General features: G+C 50.3%; 1 protein-coding gene and 1 long non-coding RNA gene across 2 annotated transcripts; one reads left to right on the top strand and one right to left on the bottom strand.

The window, feature by feature from the left end:
- Positions 1 to 11,187: 11,187 nt before the first annotated feature.
- LOC122233547 lies at positions 11,188 to 15,523 on the top strand. Its single transcript, XR_006211143.1, has 2 exons — positions 11,188 to 11,601; positions 14,793 to 15,523. It is a non-coding gene; the product is annotated as an uncharacterized LOC122233547 (long non-coding RNA).
- On the bottom strand, positions 11,607 to 12,776 carry CCDC182 (coiled-coil domain containing 182). Its single transcript, XM_007086708.2, has one exon. It carries the CDS (start codon positions 12,413 to 12,415, stop codon positions 11,954 to 11,956), a length of 462 nt encoding a protein of 153 aa, XP_007086770.1. The 5' UTR covers positions 12,416 to 12,776; the 3' UTR covers positions 11,607 to 11,953.
- Positions 15,524 to 18,726: the final 3,203 nt, after the last annotated feature.

Below are 18,726 nucleotides of genomic sequence, written 5' to 3'. Positions count from 1 at the left end.
CTGCCTTGCTCACAGAGAGGTCAGTAAAAGGATCTCTGATGGAACCCCAACCTCTAATGAATTCATGTCGGGGGCAGAAAAGTCTGCTCAAAAGCAAACTTGGTCCCTGGTCCTAGATGAGTCACTAATTCACTCTGTAACCTTGAGCTTCTCTTCTGTTAAATGAGGAATCTGGACCAGGTGGGGATGGGAAATAAATTTCACATCACGTGCACGCTGCCTGATAGATGGTGGCCGCCTGGAGTGTGGTGTTGAAAAAAAATGAGTCTGCCTCCAACTCCAGAGGAAAGAGGCCGGGGTTGATTAGTGATGTCTGCCACAGGTGAGGGAGGGGGCAGCGGTGTGCGAGTTCGCCATCCTTAGGGGAGACACTCGTGGCAGCTGGCCTCTTCTGTAATGCCAACGAACGCTCTGCGAGTAGCACACAGAGACCTGGGGATTCAGAGTCACCGGTGCACAGGAAGCAGAACTGGGCTTGTTCAACTGTTTTTATATTATCCATGGCTTGGGTTTGAATAATCTGTCCCCTGATACCACTGTATTTCAGAAATTGCTACCTAAGGCAAATTTTCCACTTTTAAACTCATTTCCTGAGTCGGTCTTTTTAAACCCCACATTAAATATTGATCTGCCCTGGAGAGATCTAATTTATTTAGTAGAGACGGGTTTGACTCCACCAGAACTGTCAAACCCAGAAATGGGGCCATGCCCCTCCTGAAGCAATAACCATTCAGGATGGTGACAGACAAGCCAAGGACACTGGAACCAGGAACCAGCTTCTTTCCTGTCTCTGAGTGTCAGGGGCAGGGCCTGCCTTCCTGGTCTCTCTCGCACCCCAGAGTGTCAGAGCGTCTTTGAGAACTTTTCCTACGAGGATGGAAGTCTGAGAGTCAAGGCATCCACTCTGTGCCAGCTGGGTTCCCCATGCCGGGTGGGCCTCAAGCCCCGCCAGCCTGTGGCAGAAACCTCTTCTGTTGGCTCCCAGTGTGCTGTTTCTGGGACTATTGCTCTAAGCTCTGACCTTCAGACTCAGCACCCTCTCCCTCGAGTCCCAATTCTGGCCCAGGAAGATGGCATTTCCACTTGGACCTTGGGTTTAAACCTCAGCCCCTATGAGCTTTGACTTGACTGTCTTTCCAAATGACAACACGCTGGCTATCTCCCAAAAGAACCCCCTGTTTGTGCTTAGTAGTATGACTCCAATGAAGAGAGAGAGAGAGAGGGAGACTCGGCCTGTCACAGCCAGAGGACAGGAGCCCCGTGCTCGCGTGCAGCCAGCCCGGCACACCAGGCCGGCTGCAAAGATCCAACCCCCTGATCCGGCCTCTCCCTGGGAGCTGGTCTCCACCTTCTGCACTCGGAACACCTGCTTCCATCACCTTGCACTCTGGGCTGATCCAGCATAATTTCTCTCCATAACTTACGCTTCCAAGCACAAATGCCAAGATTCCCTTCTGGGTTTCTCAAAACATCTGTTTGGGGCCCCACAAACAAGAGTCCCTGCGGCAGGGAACACAGCCTTTCTGTGGGTGAGGGAATCAGACTGTAATTAGGATCTCAGTCACTGATCCTGCCCTACCTGTATTTCCTCTGTTAATTCACCCAACCATCCCAGCTAGGTAGGCAGTATCGTTATCCCCTTGGGAGATATGGGGAAACCGAGGCTCTGAAGCTCCAGCCACCAGCCACAGATGGCTAGTTAAAATTAAATAAAATTTAAAATTCAGTTCCTAAATCTCACTCACCATGTTTCAAGAGCTCGATAGCTGCACGTGGCTAGTGACGGCAATAATGACAGCTCAGAATTATAGAACATTTCCATCGTGGCAGTAAGTGCTATCGGACAGCACTGCAGGGGTGAAGTAACATCCCTATGCCGTGCAGAAACTGAGGGCAGGGTTGTTGTTTAGCCGGAATGCCTATCCAGTACCCTTTCCTGCCGTTGAAAGGAAGTGCAAAGGAGGGTGATATGAGCAAGAGGTCAACCAAGAGATCTCACTACATAGCTTGAGCAACATGATCCTGATGCTGTCTTTCCCCATCGAAGGTATCTTCCGGGCTGAAGGGAGAGGTGGGGCTTGATCTCCAGTTCCATCTCTTATGTCCCTGGGGAGGGGAGTCAAGTACACAGCTGGGCCCAAAAGAATGTCTTACACATACATACTGTCACGCTCCTGAGATTTCTTGGAAATGGTGAAGGTCGATCAAGGTCATTGATCAAAACATTTTGTGCCTTACTTGCAAGGTTTTTTGTTGTTTTTTTTTTCTAATGCTTATTTATTTTTGAGCGAGAGAGAGAAAACGTGAGCGAGGGAGAAGCAGAGAGAGAGGGGGACAGAGGATCTGAAGCGGGCTCTGTGCTGACAGCAGACAGCCTGATGCAAGAGTCGAACTCACAAACCATGAGATCATGGCCTGAGCTGAAGTCAGACGATTAACCGACTGAGCCACCCAGGCGCCCTGTTACTTGCGGCTTTGATTCAATTATCATTTGTGACACCTGTTATGTGCCAGTCTCTGAATCAGGCACTTTTCACATATGCAATCCAAGTAAATTCCGGAGCCTGTGTGGCTCCAGAATGTCTATAAAGTAAAAACAATTGAAAATAATCCCAGTCTTGATTTGTGTCTCTCAATATTAAAGGGGATTTGAATTGCACATCGTGGCATGATTTCTATTTTTTTCACTGTGTATTTTTACTTGCACTTTATTTTTTAATTTTATTTATTTATTTATTTATTTATTTTTGTTATTTTAAAAAATTTAAATCCAAGTTAGTTAACATATAGTGCAATGATTTCAGGAATAGAATTTAGTGATTCATGGGCGCCTGGGTGGCTTAGTCAGTTAAGTGTCTGACTTCAGCTCAGGTCATGATCTCGCAGTTCATGGGTTTGAGCCCCGCGTCGAGCTCTGTGCTGCCAGCTCAGAGCCTGGAGCCTGCTTTGGATTCTGTGTCTCCCTCTCTGCCCCTTCCTCACTTGCGCTCTGTCTCTCTCTCTCTCTCTCTGTCTCTCTCTCTCTCTCTCAAAAATAAACATTAAAAAAAAATTTAGTGAACCATCACTTATAATACCCAGTACTCATCTGAACAAGTGTCCTCCTTAATGCCCCTCACCCGTTTAGCCTTTCCCCCTCCATCCAACACCCCACCAGCAACCCCTGGTTTGGTTTCTGTATTTAAGAGTCTCTTATGGTTTGTCTCTCTGTTTTTATATTATTTTTGCTTCCCTTCCCTTATGTTCATCTGTTTTATACCTTAAGTTCCACATATGAGTGAAATCATATGATATTTGTCTTTCTCTGACTGACTTATTTCACCTAGCATAATACACTGTAGTTCCATACACATTGTGGCAAATGGCAAGATTTCATTCTTTTTGATCGCTGAGTAATATTCCATTGTGTATATATATGACATCTTCTTTATCCATTTGTCAGTCAATGGACATTTGGACTCTTTGGATAGTGCTGCTATAAACATTGGGGTGCATGTGTCCCTTCGAAACAGCACAGCTGTATCCCTTGGATAAATACCTATTAGTGCAATTGCTGGGTCGTAGGGTAGTTCTATTTTTCATTTTTTGAGGAACCTCCACGCTGTTTTCCAGACTGACTGCACCAGTTTGCATTCCCACCAGTGGTACAAAAGTGTTCCCCTTTCTCCGCACCTTCACCAACATCTGTTGTTGCCTGAGTGGTTAATGTTAGCCATTCTGACAGGTGTGAGGTGGTATCTTGTTATGGTTTTGATGCGTATTTCCCTGGTGATGAGTGATGTTGAGCATCTTTTCATGTGTCTGTTAGCCATCTGGATGTCTTCTTCGGAAAATTGTCTATTCATGTCATTTGCCCATTTCTTCACTGGATTATTTGTTTTTTGGATGTTGAGTTTGAGAAGTTCTTTTTAGATGTTGGATACAAACCCTTTCTTGATATGTTGTTTGCAAATATCTTCTCCCATTCCGTCGGTTGCTTTTTAGTTTTGCTGATTGTTTCCTTTGCTGCGCAGAAGCTTTTTTTATCTTGATGAGGTCCCAAGAGTTCATTTTTGCTTTTGTTTCCTTTGCCTCCAGAGATGTGTTGGGCAAAATGTTGCTGTGGCCGAGGTCAAAGAGGTTGTTGCATGTTTCCTCCTCTAGGATTTTGATGGCTTCCTGTCTTACGTTTAGGTCTTTTATCCATATTGAGTTTATTTTTGTGTATGGTGTACGAAAGTGGTCCAGGTTTATTCTTCTGCATGTCACTGTCCAGTTGTCCCAGCACCATTTGCTGAAGAGACTGTCTTTTTTCAATTGGATATTCTTTCTTGCTTTCAATTGGATTAGTTGGCTATACGTTTGTGGGTCCATTTCTAGGTTGTCTGTTCTGTTCCACTGATTTATGTGTGGGTTCTTGTGCCAGTACCATACTGTCTTGATGATTACACCTTTGTAATACATCTTGAAGTCTGGGATTGTGATGCCTCCTGCTTTGTTTTTCTTTTTCAGAATTGCTTTGGCTATTTGGGGTCCTTTCTGGTTCCATACAAATTTTAGGATTGTTTGTTCTAGCTCTGTGAAGAATGATCATGTTATTTTGATAGGGACTGTTAAATTTACTTAAAAATTTTTTTAATGTTTATTTATTTTTGAGAGAGAGAGAGAGAGACAGCGTGAGCGGGGGAAGGGCAGAGAGAGAGGGAGACACAGAATCCAAAGTGGGCTCCAGACTCCGAGCTGTCAGCACAGAGCCCGATGCGGGGCTCGAACTCACAAACTGTGAGATCATGACCTGAGCTGAAGCCGGACGCCTAACCGACTGAGCCACCCAGGCGCCCCGTTAAATTTATTTTTGAGAGAGAGAGGGCATGAGTGGGTGAGGGACAGAGAAAGGGGGAGAGAGAGAGGGAGAGAGAGAGAGAATCCCACAAAAATTCTGCACTGTCAGTGCGGAGCCTGAAGCAGGGCTAGGACTCACGGATTGTGAGATCATGACCTGAGCCAAGGTCAGATGCTTAACCGACTGAGCCACCCCGGCGCCCCTACACTTTATTTTTTAAACAGCCTTATTGATATAAAATTCTCACACCATACAATTCACCTATTAAAGTGCACGATGATGTCACACCTATTAGCAGTCACTCTCCCACGCCTCCAACCCCCCAGCCCCAGGCACCCACTGATCTGCCTTCTGTCTCTATAGATTTGCCCATGCAGACATTTCACATAAATGCTATCATACAATATATGGCTTCTTTCACTTAACACAATATTGTAACAGGATTAGTAGGTCATTCTTTTTATTACCAAATAATATTCCGGCATACGGATATACCACATTTTATTTACCCGTTCATAGACACTTGGGTTGTTCCACGTTAGGGCGCTTATGACTAATACTATGAATATTCATATATAAGGTTTGCGTGGACAAACATGTTCATTTCTGTCGGGTACATACCTCAGAGTGGAATTGTAGGGTCACATGATAACTCTATGTCCAACACGTTGAGACGCGGCCAAACAAGGAAAGATCCATACCTGATGAACATCGAATGGGCAGGAAGGATGCCCCAGGCCTACTGCTCTTAGCACTCCAGGATTTACTAAATGGATTGGATCCCATCAGGAGGCCACATTCCGCGTGTGGAATGAAGTCCTCGCCCGGACCCACGCCCTTGCTTCCCACCCACAACCCCCAGTTCTGCCCAGCCCTGCTGTTCCTCAGAGCTCTCTTCATCCTGGTCCTGGTTGTCAGGTAAGTAGAAGCGATGAGACTGAAGTTGTGGCAACTGAGGTTCGTTACCTCCCCGTGTGGCGTGGGGCCACATGTCTGGCTCTCCTGCACTCAGCCATCTTGCCGCTCGCCCGAGTTCCCACCCTGCAGCAGACACGGCTGGGGGTCCCGGGAGGGCTCCCTTGGCTGCCACGGGTCTTCCTAAGATGGAGCCACGTGTCTTAACATCTCGGCAGCCCTGACGGCTAGGACTGCCCAGGAGGAGCAAGCAGAGCATCGCAGCTCGTACAAAACCTCTGAGAACCGTAGCTATTGGCAGGGAAGAAACCATCTGTCTTCTACGCGTTTTGGAGTATCAAAGCAAGCGAGCAGGGGGCTGCTCAACTTTCTTGCCACGGTCGGAGGAAAAGAGCTGGCGCGAAGAACTCCGTCTTCCACAGCTGCACAAAGCGGGCTCTTCTTGGCCCCACTCAGACCCCAGGCTCTTTCATCTACCACAGAGCCCTCTGCCTTTTGGGACCGGGGTCTCAGCGGTGACATGTGGCCTAATCGGGAATCCCAACTGTCCACACAAAGATCTCAAAAGTCGCTCAGAAAAGGCCTGGCTCTCAAATCTCCTTACCAACTTGAGGTCTGACAGTGGGGAAGAGAAATGAAGTCAAGGATAAGCCCCTCCTGCCACCTGTGGTTAAAAATGACAGCAAAGAGGGGCGCCTGGGTGGCTCAGTCGGTTGAGCGTCCGACTTCGGCTCAGGTCATGATCTCGCGGTCTGTGAGTTCGAGCTCCGTGTCGGGCTCTGTGCTGCCAGATCGGAGCCTGGAGCCCACTTCTGATTCTGTGTCTCCCTCTCTCTCTCTGCTCCTCCCCTGCTCATGCTCTGTGTGTGTGTCTCTCTCTCTGTCAAAAATAAATAAACATTAAAAAAAAATTTTTTAATGACAGCAAAGATGCACTGACCTGGCAGAGACGGCCACCACCTCCCTTGTTTCCTGGCTGGCCTCCTGTGACTGGTGCCACCCGCAGCCTCACCTGGACCATCCCAACACAGTCTCTGTCTAATGCAAGCTGACCAACCATTCCAATTTTCCCAGGACTAAGAGGGTTCCTGGCATATAGGACTTCCGGTTTCCAGAGACAATTTCAGTTAAATAAGGACCAGTCACCCCAGATAGTGACGCATGGATTACATTTCTAAGAGTGACTGCCTGTTTTAAGGACTGAAGAGTGCAAAGCCTCCCTAGCGCCCTTTGGGTCATCTCAAGCCTCTGGCTTCAAGGATGAAGGCTGGGTAGGGGGTAAGCAAAGGGCAAAGCAAGCGAAGGCAGTGGACTGACATGCACAGCATTGAAATGTCGCTCCACACCTCCATGTAGCCCATATCCTCAGTCTCTGGACCACCTAAGTCCATGCTTCTCCAGCCATGTGACAGCCACTCCCACCACCCAGCTCTGCCCAGCCATGCCATTCCCCAGAGCACTCTTCTTCCTGATCCTCGGTATCTAGTAAGTAGAGAAGGGAAGACTGAGGTTGGGGCAGGTGGGGCTGGTGGCCATCCCACAGCCCCGCCCCCCGAAAGAAACTCAGATCTTGGGTAACTGAGGTGCCCAGCCCCAGTGGCAACTGCTTGCTTCTTGCTTCTTGTCCGCAATTGGTTTCGGATAGGCAAGCGACCCAGCTCTGGCCAACGAAATGGTGGAGAAAATTTGCGGAGGGTGGGGGGGGGGGGGCGGGGGGGTGGATTCGGCAAAATGGTTTCCTCTCTTATAAGCAGGAGGCTTGCTTGCGAGGAGAGCTCCGCCTCTTCTTTCCTGCATTGGAAGCCATTGAGCGATGACACAATTCTGGGACTCCTGCAGCCATCATCACGTGACCGTGGGCTGGGAGTGGGTGGTGAGGAAGGAGGAAAAGAGGATACAGAGATACCAACTCAGACCTGTCATGGTCGAGTTACTACACCAATCATCTGCTTCAGATGTCTCGTTACAGGGGAAAAAATAGGCTCCTCAAAGAAGTCAGCATAACGGGCATCCCGTGGCCTGTAGCTGAAAGCTCCCGATAAAGAAGCAAGCTTGAAACCCGACAGCAGAGAAAACCGTGAGAGGACATTTAGACTTTCACCCTGTCTTCAGGCGGGATGCCTGTCTAACCTAACCTGGACGTATGTGCACCTGAGCTCTCCAACACAGGAAATTCACGAGCTTCCTGCCTCTTCCTCTATCTAGCACTTCTTCCTCATCATCACTGCAGGATGACTCATCTTGCAGCTGGAGGACCTTGGGGCCACCCCCATGGGACCTTCCAGCAAAGGGGGCCAGCCTGTCACCGCAAGTCCCTTCCTTTGGTGTGGGATGGTGGTCAAGAGAGGGAGCCCTAGAGTCCTGTGCTATATCCTAGACTAGTTACTTAACCTTTCTACGCCTCAGTTTCTTCATCTGCCATAGGGATAATAGTGCCTAGATTGCAAGGTTATTGTGGATGAAATGTCAAGTGCATCTGACATGGTGTCATGGGTCCCTGAGACCACCTTCAAGTTCGGTGATTCACTAGAACTACTCGCAGAGTAAGAAAGCCGTTATACACATGATTACAGTTTATTACAACCACTGGATGCAATTAAAGACTGGCAGAGGTAAAAGGAGCACAGGGCAGAGTCCAGGAGAGACCAGGCATAAGCTTCCAGTTGTCTCCTCCCAGTGGGGCTGTAGGGACAGCGCAATTGTCCAGCAGCAACGTGTGACAACACATATGAACGACTGTCAGCCACGGAGGTTCACCCCAGTCTTGGTGCCCAGGGTCTTTACTGGTGGTTTATCACCTGGCCCGGAGCACCTCCATGGCTGACCTCACTCAGTCTCTAGCCCCTCCAGAGGTCAAGCTGATACAGCCTGGCCCAGCGGCCCCGCCATGGATCATCTTGCTAGCGTGAACTATCTGACTCGGCCCAAGGCCCCAGATAAACAAAGACAGTCTTATCAGACAGCATATTGCAAGGACTTAGAGGTTATCTGCCAGGAGCCGGTCAGGGGCCAGACCTTTCTTTTAATATGAGAGATTTCAGCATCCCGCACCTGCTGAGACACCCTTTACTGCACAGGCACACAAACAGCACCCAATGTGGTTTTTTTCTTATGTGGGACTGAAACCAGCTAGCTTCAGACCAGCATCTATCTTTGGTGGCTAGTACTGTCCCAGAGAACTTTCCATTCCAACCCTTCTCTTACTAGTTGGAGGGCACCCTTACTCCCCATTCCTCTTTCATTACAGAAAGACTACCACTCAAGTGGCGTTCCTGGGCTCTTCCCCTCCCTGACTTCTCTCCCCAGGAAAGGCGGGGACTTTCCGATTGGTGGCTTTGGACAGCTCCGCCCTCCCTCTCTCTCCAGCTGTCCCTCTGTGGAGAGGTCACACAGTGACACACACACAAGCAGCTGTCTGCCCCTGCCAGCACCTGTGCTCGGAGGCAGCATCATGTGCAGGGATGAGGTCCTAGCAAGCCCATGTGGCTCACAGACCCCAAACCACTTTCTCCATCAGCTTTATCAGTAAAAAAAAAAGTGATAGAAGTGATTCTGTCTCCATTTGCCCGTGCTCCTGTGTCAATCCCTCAACTGGTTCCTGAGGGAGGCAGAGAAAAGAGGGGTGACCTTGATTAGCTCCCACAAACCCCACACCTAGCGTTGAGAAGGTCATGACCAGGTCCCCCTCAAACATCTGCCACCCAGGTCCCCAGGCCCTTTATCATGCCCCCTCCTCGGGATTCCCTGCCTTGCACACTCCAGGCTGCCCAGGACCCTCTGAAAAGTGCTGGGCCAGAACTAAGCACAGAGCCTTCCAGGCGTGGACTTGGGGGTGCCATCACAGGACAGCATCTCCCCATCTCTTCTCAGAATTCACACGAACGCCGTCGTTTCTGAGCAGCCCGATTAACACACTGAACCTGCAGTAGACGCAAACCTTTTCCACATGAATTAGCATCGGGGCCAGTTTTCTTGTACAAAACAGTGGATTTTTGTTTAAGTGGGTTCTACGCCCAGTGTGGGGCTTGGACTCACGACCCGGAGATCAAGAGCCCCATGCTCTACTCACTGAGCCAGCCAGGCGACCCAGCAGTTGATTTTTTAAACTCTTCTTATATTTGGCCAATCAAGTCCTTCTTCTCAGATACATTTGTACACACCCCCAAACAGCCGTCCCTCAGAAGATTTAAAGGCATAGGAGTCGCCCCCCCCCACACACACACAAAACAGAGCTCACCTCACCAAGTTCAGTATGCCCATTTCATCTACTCAAGAAGCAAGTCCTTAGCACATAAAGTTCCTCATATACTACAAATTGTTTAAAATGAGCACAGCCTTGGGGCACCTGGGTGGTTCAAACAATTAAGCATCCGACTTCAGCTCGGGTCATGATCTCACGGTTCGAGAGTTCGAGCCCCGCATCGGGCTTTGTGCTGACAGCTCGGAGCCAGGTGCCTGCTTCGGATTCTGTGTCTCCCTTTTCTCTCTGCCCCTCCCCCACTCATGCTCTGTCTCTCTCTGTCTCAAAAAAATAACTATTAAAAACATTAAAAAAAAAAAAATGAACACAGCCTCTGAAGTTAAATGTCCCCAGGCTCAGATCTCAGCTCTACCACTAATCAGCTGTGTGACCTTGGCCTACTTCTCCTCTGTGAGCTTCAGTTTCCTCAGAATCCCAAAGTGAAGGTTATAGTTAGTACTTGCCTTCAAAGGGCCCAGCCTGGTGCCTGGACTACATCATATTCTTGATAACTAAGCTAGTGGCAGTAGCTTTTACATTATTTACATTATTATTTACTTTACTACATTACATTATTTGTAGTATTTACATTATTATTACTTCAGCTAAACCTTCCAAGGGAGAAACGGCCTGAAGCTAAAATAGGGGTACAGCCCTTCAGGGTGGACGGTGACAGATGGACCATCCAGCAGTGGGGGTTGCAGATGTGCAAATCTTGTTGGGAGAGATTTTATGACACAGGAGGACAGACAGGGCCTCAAGCCAGGAGGACAGTGGCCTGGCTGCGCTCAGGTGCTGACTCTGGCCTCCAGGCACCCGGCTTCCGCTGCATAGGGGAGAATCCCCATTGCATGGCAGCATTTGGGGGTGGGGGGGGGGGGGGCGGGACCAGAGAGAACCTATGTGACTCACTGAAACAAAGTCTCATTGGAAACGAAAGGCACGGTGACAGCTAAGGGACCCCCACGTCACCTCTGTGACAATCTGGATCCTCCAGAACAGGTTCATGAAGAGCCTGATGTGGTTCCAAAGGGGAGCGGGATGATGACTGCCACGGACGACAGGAGGTGAACTGTAGTCCTGCCCCTTGCTAGCATGGAGACCTGGGGTGAAGGACTCCCCTTCCTGAGCTCCGCCTCCCCCTGTGCACAGTGGGGAAGTGACACTTGCTTCCAAGGGTGCCTGTAGAAGTAGGTGAGGTGGGGTGCGCACACCGCCTGACACGCGCCCGGGGGGCCGTAACAATTCTTGCTCCGTGGGTCAAACGTGAAAGCCAGCGGCACTGCTTTGTAACCCACTTCGTGGGGGTGGAGTCTTAGCACGTCTTTGTGCATCTGCGCACTAAGCCCTTAGGACCCCGCCCATTTGAGCCCAATAAGCTCTGTCGATCTGATTGGCCAGACGGCAGACGAAGCGCAGAAGAGGGACAGGTGGGCACAGGCAGCAAAGAAAAGCGAGTTATGGCAGTCTCTCACGAGGAAAGCGGGCAGAAGAGCCCACTGGACGAGGATAAGAACTACAAAAGTAATCGGAGGCCAATCAGTGCACGGGAGAACGATCCACCCCTCTCGGTAGACCATGCAGCAAGTAACGACCAGGAGAGCCTTGAGTCATTAAAAGAAAGGTAAATCTGTTCAACACATCGGTTTAAGAAGATTTAAAAAAAAAAAAAAATCATGTTATACATTTGAGCAATATTACCATGACAAACAGGAAAACAGTTAACGGTGAAAGTTACAGGTGTCTGAAAGACTGAGGATTGGGTGCCTCCTGTGATGCTGGGCGAACGGGAGCTTCACCTAAAGAACATACTGGGGTCTTTTCGCCTCTCAGCAAGGTGTTATTGAGGTGGAAGGAAAGCAATGGGAATGGGGAAAGGGTAGCAAATGGAGAGGGACTTAGGTTGGCCCCTCCATTAAAAAAAAAAAAGAAAGAAAGAAAAATCTTCCACTTGGCCGCTCGGCCGCAAGGAGGCCTCAGTTTGCCTGGATCTTCCTGGGACTGGCCAGCGCGTCGCGGTTGGAGCCCAGCAGCATGCGCTCCAGCCGCCTGCAGTGCTCCCGGAGCTGCTTCTCGCGGGGCAGCAGGAAGGTGAGGACCTTATTCCGCACGACGCCGCGGTCCTCCTCCTCCCTGAGCCGCTGCTTCACGCGGGCCGCCTGCTCCTCCTGCTGCGCCAGCGCCCCGTTCAGCTCGCAGAAGGCGACCTCCAGGTCACGGATGGCCTGCAGCGCCTCCTTCTTGAAGTCGGCCAGCTCCCGCTGCACCCCGGCCACCTTCTGCTGCAGGATCTCCAGATCCGCTGGCGGCGGGAAGCAGGAAGGCCACGACTGAGGGAGGGAAAAGGCTCCGGACTGGAGGCCGCTCTCCACCATCTTCTTCCCTTGTAAAGTGTTCACCTTCATGAGGATGGACCCAGCCCGATAGAGTGGTTCCATGGTCTCTCTTCCCGTGGGGACAAAGAGAGGGAGCTAAGAGACCCGTCTGGTCAGGGAATTTTGGGGGGCTAGAGACACAATCATTTGGAGTGGAGAAACCCCATGCATTGTGACATCGGGGCCTCTCCAGCCAACCAGGAGGAGAGCCACAATCCATTCATTTGCATATTGTAGCTTCCTTGGTTGGTTATCCAGGGCTTTGTCTGCTCGTCTACCCAAATTGTCTTCCTGTTACATGGATTTTCATCAACTCTTCAATCACCCTTCCAAAACCTGAGCTCGATCTCTCCGTGTACCCGAGGGACAAACCGAGGCCCAGAGCAGGGCAGACCAGGCAGACCAGGCCAGGCCCCGGGGGGCTGCCAGGTATGGGTTCTCTCCCTCCCACACATCAGTCTCTGGACTGCAGTACCTCGCAGGGAAACCGGCTTCTCTGACATCGCCAAGGTTCTCAGATCTGCACAGCCCTGCCTTTAAACCTCTCCTGAGGCACTCACTACCTTCACCCTCTTTTTCTGACCTAGCACCTTGTCCTTCCAGGTCTCAATGGCACAGTAAATTCCAGAAAGACGTAAGAAATATGCCCACTTCTACCTCTAAAATGCTAAAAATAAATAAATAGAAAGAAAGAAAGAAAGAAAGAAAGAAAGAAAGAAAGTAATTTCTGATCCCAAATCCATACTGCTATAACGATGCCAGAATTCTAGATAATCTTAAAAGTTGTGAGGCATGTATTAAGAGGTTTTGATGTGTGGTCCACAGCAGTGCTGATTCAGTTATGTGCAGGGTGAAATCGGGTCACTCATTCATTTATTTGACAAGTGCTTATTGAGTGCTTACCAGGGAACAAGTGTGAGAAGAGTCCGGGGGCCCCACTCCCTGCGCTGCCGGATCATGCCTGAAACGTTGACACAGATGAGAAAACGCATACAGAAGGGTGAATCTCACACGTCTTACCTGAATCCTATAAGAAGGGAAAATGCTCCTAACTAGCGTGTGCCAGTTTGGTCAAGAACAAACTCCATCCTGTGTATCTTGATGTCTTTCCCAGACTTCTCTCCTGGCCTCCAAGTCAGAACATGTCTCCAGCAGCGTGCCTCAGATCCAATCTGTCCAAAGCTCGGCTGCCATCAAGTTAATGACACCACCATGGGGTAGCACCCACACGAGAAACCAGGGATCAGACTAGACCCCCCCGCATCCAAGTGGCTCTGGGTCCTCTTGACGTTATCATCTCTGAGCACCCTAGAACCCGCCAGACCTCTGGCGGGCCACCACCTATAAGCTGTGTCTCTTTGGCAGATGACCTCACTTCCCTGAACCTCATTTTTCTTATCTACAAAGTAGGGATACACTTCAGTAGTGTGCAGCTCCCTGGGCAGAGGGGTAGTGGAGGGGAGGCTCCGATTTACAACTGTTGCCAATGGTGTGACTACTCCCACGATGGCTGCTTTCCAGCTACCAACACGATCTCGCTGGGTAGAGGTGCACACTGTCAGCTCTCATGAGCACCACAGGACCCATGTTGGGGGTGGCTGCCATCCCCAAGACGTAGGTGCCGGAGAGGGCATTTTGCAGGGAGGTTTATGGCTACGCTAGGGTAGAATTTTGGACCTCAGGATAGGGCAGCAGCTACAATTATTGAGACAGAATATTTGGTGAAAAGAGCACCGTATCGTTAGCAGTCAGGAGATCAGAGTCTGAAACTGCTGGGTGACCACAGGGCAATCACCTGCCTCCCTTCTCTGAGCCTGTTCCCTCTGGGATAGTGTAAGTGCTCCTCTGCAGTCTCTGGTTCTCAGAGGCACACAGCCCTTTCCTTTAAGCCAGTCCTGAGGCATTTACCACCTTCTCCCTTTTTTTGTGACCTAGGACTTTGTCCTTCCAGCCTCCAATGGCACCCTGAATTCCCTGAGGACCGGGAGCGTGCATTTCTCATCCTACACACCCTCAAATGTCCCGCCTGGTGCCCTGCACATAATGGCACTCAGAAAACTAGATGAAATGGGATTTATGTTCAGAGGTGGCCTTGGAATCCCACGACTCCCCTAGCTTTCCCTCTGACATGGCGGCACCTACTGGCCTGCGCAGGAACAGCATGCTTTTATTCCCCTACCTAAAATCCAGCTGGGGGCTGGGGAGATAAAAACAGGCTGCTCTCTTGTGGTGTATTCATTAGGCGTGTGTGCACAGGTCGGGCACATAGTAGGTTCTCAATGAAAATTTTTGTAATCAGAAAAAAGGAAGAACGTGTGTCTTCTTGTTTTTGTTATTTTTTTACTGGTTTGGTTTTGTTTTTTTTTTTTTTTCCTGTTTGTGTCTGTCTCTCTCTCTCTCTGATTTTGATTCTCTGCCTCTTTATCTTTGTCTCCCACAGGGAATGGTGGAAGCCCTAACCAGAACTACGAACGAAAAGTAGCAAAAGTTAAGAAGACATGGCAATTTCTCGATTTCCCTGGTGCTTTATAATGAGCTTTCAGTTCATTGCTTCTCAGCACCGACCAGGGAGGACTGCTTCACATGAGCCTCAGCAGAGGTTGAGGACAAATGAAGACCCCAGGCTTGGTGGCCTCCTGAACCTTCGGAGCATCCTCAGCAGGGATGAGTCGATGTGCATACGCTCTGAATGTTCTCCTCCCCGAAGGTCTATCGTCCAGGCCTGTGCCTTCCTCACGAGTTTCCTTCCAGTCAGACGAAAGGAAGAAGGCAAATCTATCTGCTCCCTTCAAGATGTCAAGGGCAAGGGCTTCTAGCATCTCCTGGAAGGCATTTCTTGACCACTGTCAGGAGGGTTTCCCTGCCCCTGGTCTGTTGCAGTTCATAGGCTCCCAAGTCTCAGAATAATGGAGGACAGGCAGGTGGGGTATCAGCCCCACAGAGACCCATCCCCTGAGAATAAGACAACCCAAATGTGTAGGGGCTCAGGAGTGGGCGTGTTTCAAGAGGTCCAGGGTTGGGCACCACTGGGTCAGAGCACATTCCTGCTGGGCCCTGCCCGCCTCTTGAGAGTGGAAATCTCATGGACCATCAGCCTTCCCCAGCCTCCGCCATGTGTCCCCACCCCATGCCTCTGCCTCTGCGTGTGAAATAAACTCGATTCTCTCTTTTTTTCATGTTTATTTATTTCTTTTGAGAAAGAGCATGCATGCGCATAAACAGAGAAGAGACAAGGAGAGAGAGAATCCAGAGCAGGCTTTTCACTGTTAGCACAGAGCCCGATGTGGGGCTCGAACTCACAAACTGTGAGGTTGTGACCTGAGCCACAATCGAGAGTTGGCCGTCCAGCCGACCGAACCACCCAGATGCCCCTAAACCTGGATCCTTTTGAAGACTGGGAAAAGGGACACGACACAGGTGCACTCCTTCATGTACGCCCTTCAAAGTGAGGGAACCCTCTGAAGCTCCTCACATCCCCATTAGTCATCAGCTAGGGTCACATTCACAGCCCTGTTTCTAACCCCAGCATTGGCTGGGGAATGGAGTGCTTGCAGATGGCTCAGACTAATCACGGGTCCCCTGCTGGGTGGGGGCTGAGCCTGGCCTCCCTGAAGCACGGGTGTCCCAATACAAGGACTACATTGGGGTTCTGTTCCCCAGTGGGATGGGGAAGATAGGTGACCAACTGTGGCTTCCACAGAGAATGCTTATATTTGAAGAGAAAACAGTGAGGGGCACCTGGGTGGCTCAGTCGGTTAAGACTCCGACTTCAACTCAGGTCATGATCTCACGGTTTGTGAGTTCAAGCTCCGCGTCAGGCTCTGTGCTGATGGCTCAGAGCTTGGGGCCTGCTTTGGTTTCTGTGTCCCTCTCCCTCTCTCTCTGCCCCTTCCCTGCTCGCTCTCTTTCTCTCTCGCTCTCTCTCAAAAATAAACATTAAAAAAAATTTATAGAAAAAAGTTTTTTACATACAACTTCTGAAGAGAAAACAGAGAAAGGACCATGCATAATTCCCCCAAATGAACTACTCATGTCAGCTTTCAGGCAAAATGGAGAAACAGTGTTCTAGGAGTTCCTGAAAACTGGTCTATCTGTCCCCACCCCAAGAAAAAAAATATGAAAAAAAGAAAACAGAATTAGAGCAATCTCTCACAAATACCAAAGAGCATGTGGTTGGACATTTCTATAGCAGAGAGAACAGCGGTTGGTCCTATCTAGAATATTCTTTTCCCAGAATTCCCTGGGCCTATGCCTCCCTTGGTGGCTGCTGGCCTGGGTGAGGATGTGGGCTACACAGCCAGTGTCTCCCCAGATGCGCTCCTACCGAGAATAATAATCTTAACACAGTGGATCATAAAATCCCATAGAGGCTCTTCCCTGTGGCCATCCACCTGGCCAGCCTTCCACTCATCCAGCCACCTGGGCGCGTATTCGGGGACATTCGCTGAGTACCTGTCCTACGTACACTAAGCCAACAAATAAGATAAAGAAGACCCCTGTTCTCAAGTCACTGGCATTTCAGTGGAAGGAGACAGACAATAAAGTGAAGCAATCAATAAATAAGGTGATTTGGGCTGGTGCTAAGTGCTCCGAAGGAAGTAAACAGGGCAAAGTGACAGAGGGCCTGGGGCGGGGGCGCTCAGGGAGGGCTTTTGTGAGGGAGGGCATGTGGGGTGAGGAAGGACGGGGAGAATGCCTGCCAGGGATGGTCAAAATGTAAGCACGGGTGGAAAGGCGTTGAGGCAGGAACGGGCTGGAGGAACTTAAAAGGCCCAGGTGAGTGGGCGCAATGAGGAGGAGAAAGGAAGGCCCCCACTGTGGGGACATATAGGGTGGTATCCCCAGTGTATCCCCATGCAGCGTGAGGGCTATCGAGGGTGGGCTGTGTGCGCCTTCCAGCCCGGGAGCTGGTATTCCAGTCTGAGGAATGGGGACAAAGCTGGGATGGGGGCAGGGACCAGGATCAAGAACCAAACTCAGGGCTGTTCACCATGATTAATTAACCTGGAGCCAGAGCCCCAAGGCGCAGTGCTAAAAATACCTACTTCCCTCTGAGACGTGGCAGCTGCCACCCAGCAACTGTTACCCATCGCCATTTGTCATAATTTGACACTGATAAGGAGTGTCCACGGGGCTGTGTGTCTGCAAGAATCGGACTCACCCACAGCCCACCAGCCAGCTGGCCCTCAGACACTGCCCATGGCATTTCCTACCTGAACTCTCCTCCCATCCCTGAGCCCCGCCTCAGCCACCCCTGCAGGCGCCTACCACCTGCCCACCGCCCGCCGAGCTCCCTTCCCCTCCTGGAACCTGAGTGGACCCGCCTCCAGGGGTGGGAGCCAAAAGCACTCTCTAGAGCAGCAGCGTGTGGTGGGATGCCATGTTTCACACCACTGCCGCCCTGCAACTCGGATCGGAGCCATCTATCAGAGGTCCTGCCAGCCCAGGGCGGCACTTTAATTAAAATATGTAAAACATCTTGGTGGGAGTGGATCTAAAGATGCAGGAGTGGTCCTTGGACAGGAGAAATGCAGGCGCCCCCCCAGCACCCTGGCGGAGCTGGCCCTTCTCCAGCCCCAGAGGCCTCGGCCTGTGCCAAGAGGGCTCTCAAAGCATGCTGGGGCGTGGTAACGTCTGCCTCGCACCATCCACCGCTCCACCGGGCACAGAACTCAGCTGGGGCAGAGCATCCTCGAGAAAGAGAGTCCCGCAGAGTCGGCAGGCCAGCACGGTGGCCCTGAGAGCATGCCAGGAAGGGCCTGATATCACCCCAGTTGAAATATCCTATTCCCGCCCTCAACATGAATTTCCTTAAACGACCCTTCACGAAGCCAGTACCTGGACATTTATATAAACTATTTAGCAAAGCCATTTCTATTTCCTAGACTAATAAGCTCCTCGGGTTTACTCTTCACTCAGATGGCCTTCTATGTCGACAGGAGTCATGGGCTGTGCGATTTAGGCACGAGCAAGCTCTTTTGCATAAAGATCAAATCGGAAAATAATAGGCCAAAATTTTTCATTCCAATCTTTTCTTAAAATGAGCAAACACCATTGTGTTAGGCATCCTTCCTTTCCCCCATCACTGAAGGCATTTGTGATTATTACTGAAACGTCAGAACCTGCACAAATATTGCAATACGTTTCCTGTGCAATGACACAGATCGTGGGGAATGTTGAGGGCTTGGGGGAGGCAAATTGGACTCTGACCCCAGACGGAGAGACTAGCAAGCAAAAACGGGCCCTCTGGGAGCTCCTGTTCTGGGGAAGCAAGGGGCAGGATGGGGCCTGGAGGGGAGTCTGTGGGGAGGGTCAACGGATGCCCAGGAGGGGTGATGGGGGTACGGTGTTGTGTCAGCAGATTCTCCTTCCCA

This window comes from Panthera tigris, chromosome E1 (genome assembly GCF_018350195.1).
Source record: "Panthera tigris isolate Pti1 chromosome E1, P.tigris_Pti1_mat1.1, whole genome shotgun sequence".
In the NCBI taxonomy this organism is placed as follows: Eukaryota; Metazoa; Chordata; class Mammalia; order Carnivora; family Felidae; genus Panthera; species Panthera tigris.
This window is presented reverse-complemented; position numbering and strand designations above follow the sequence as displayed.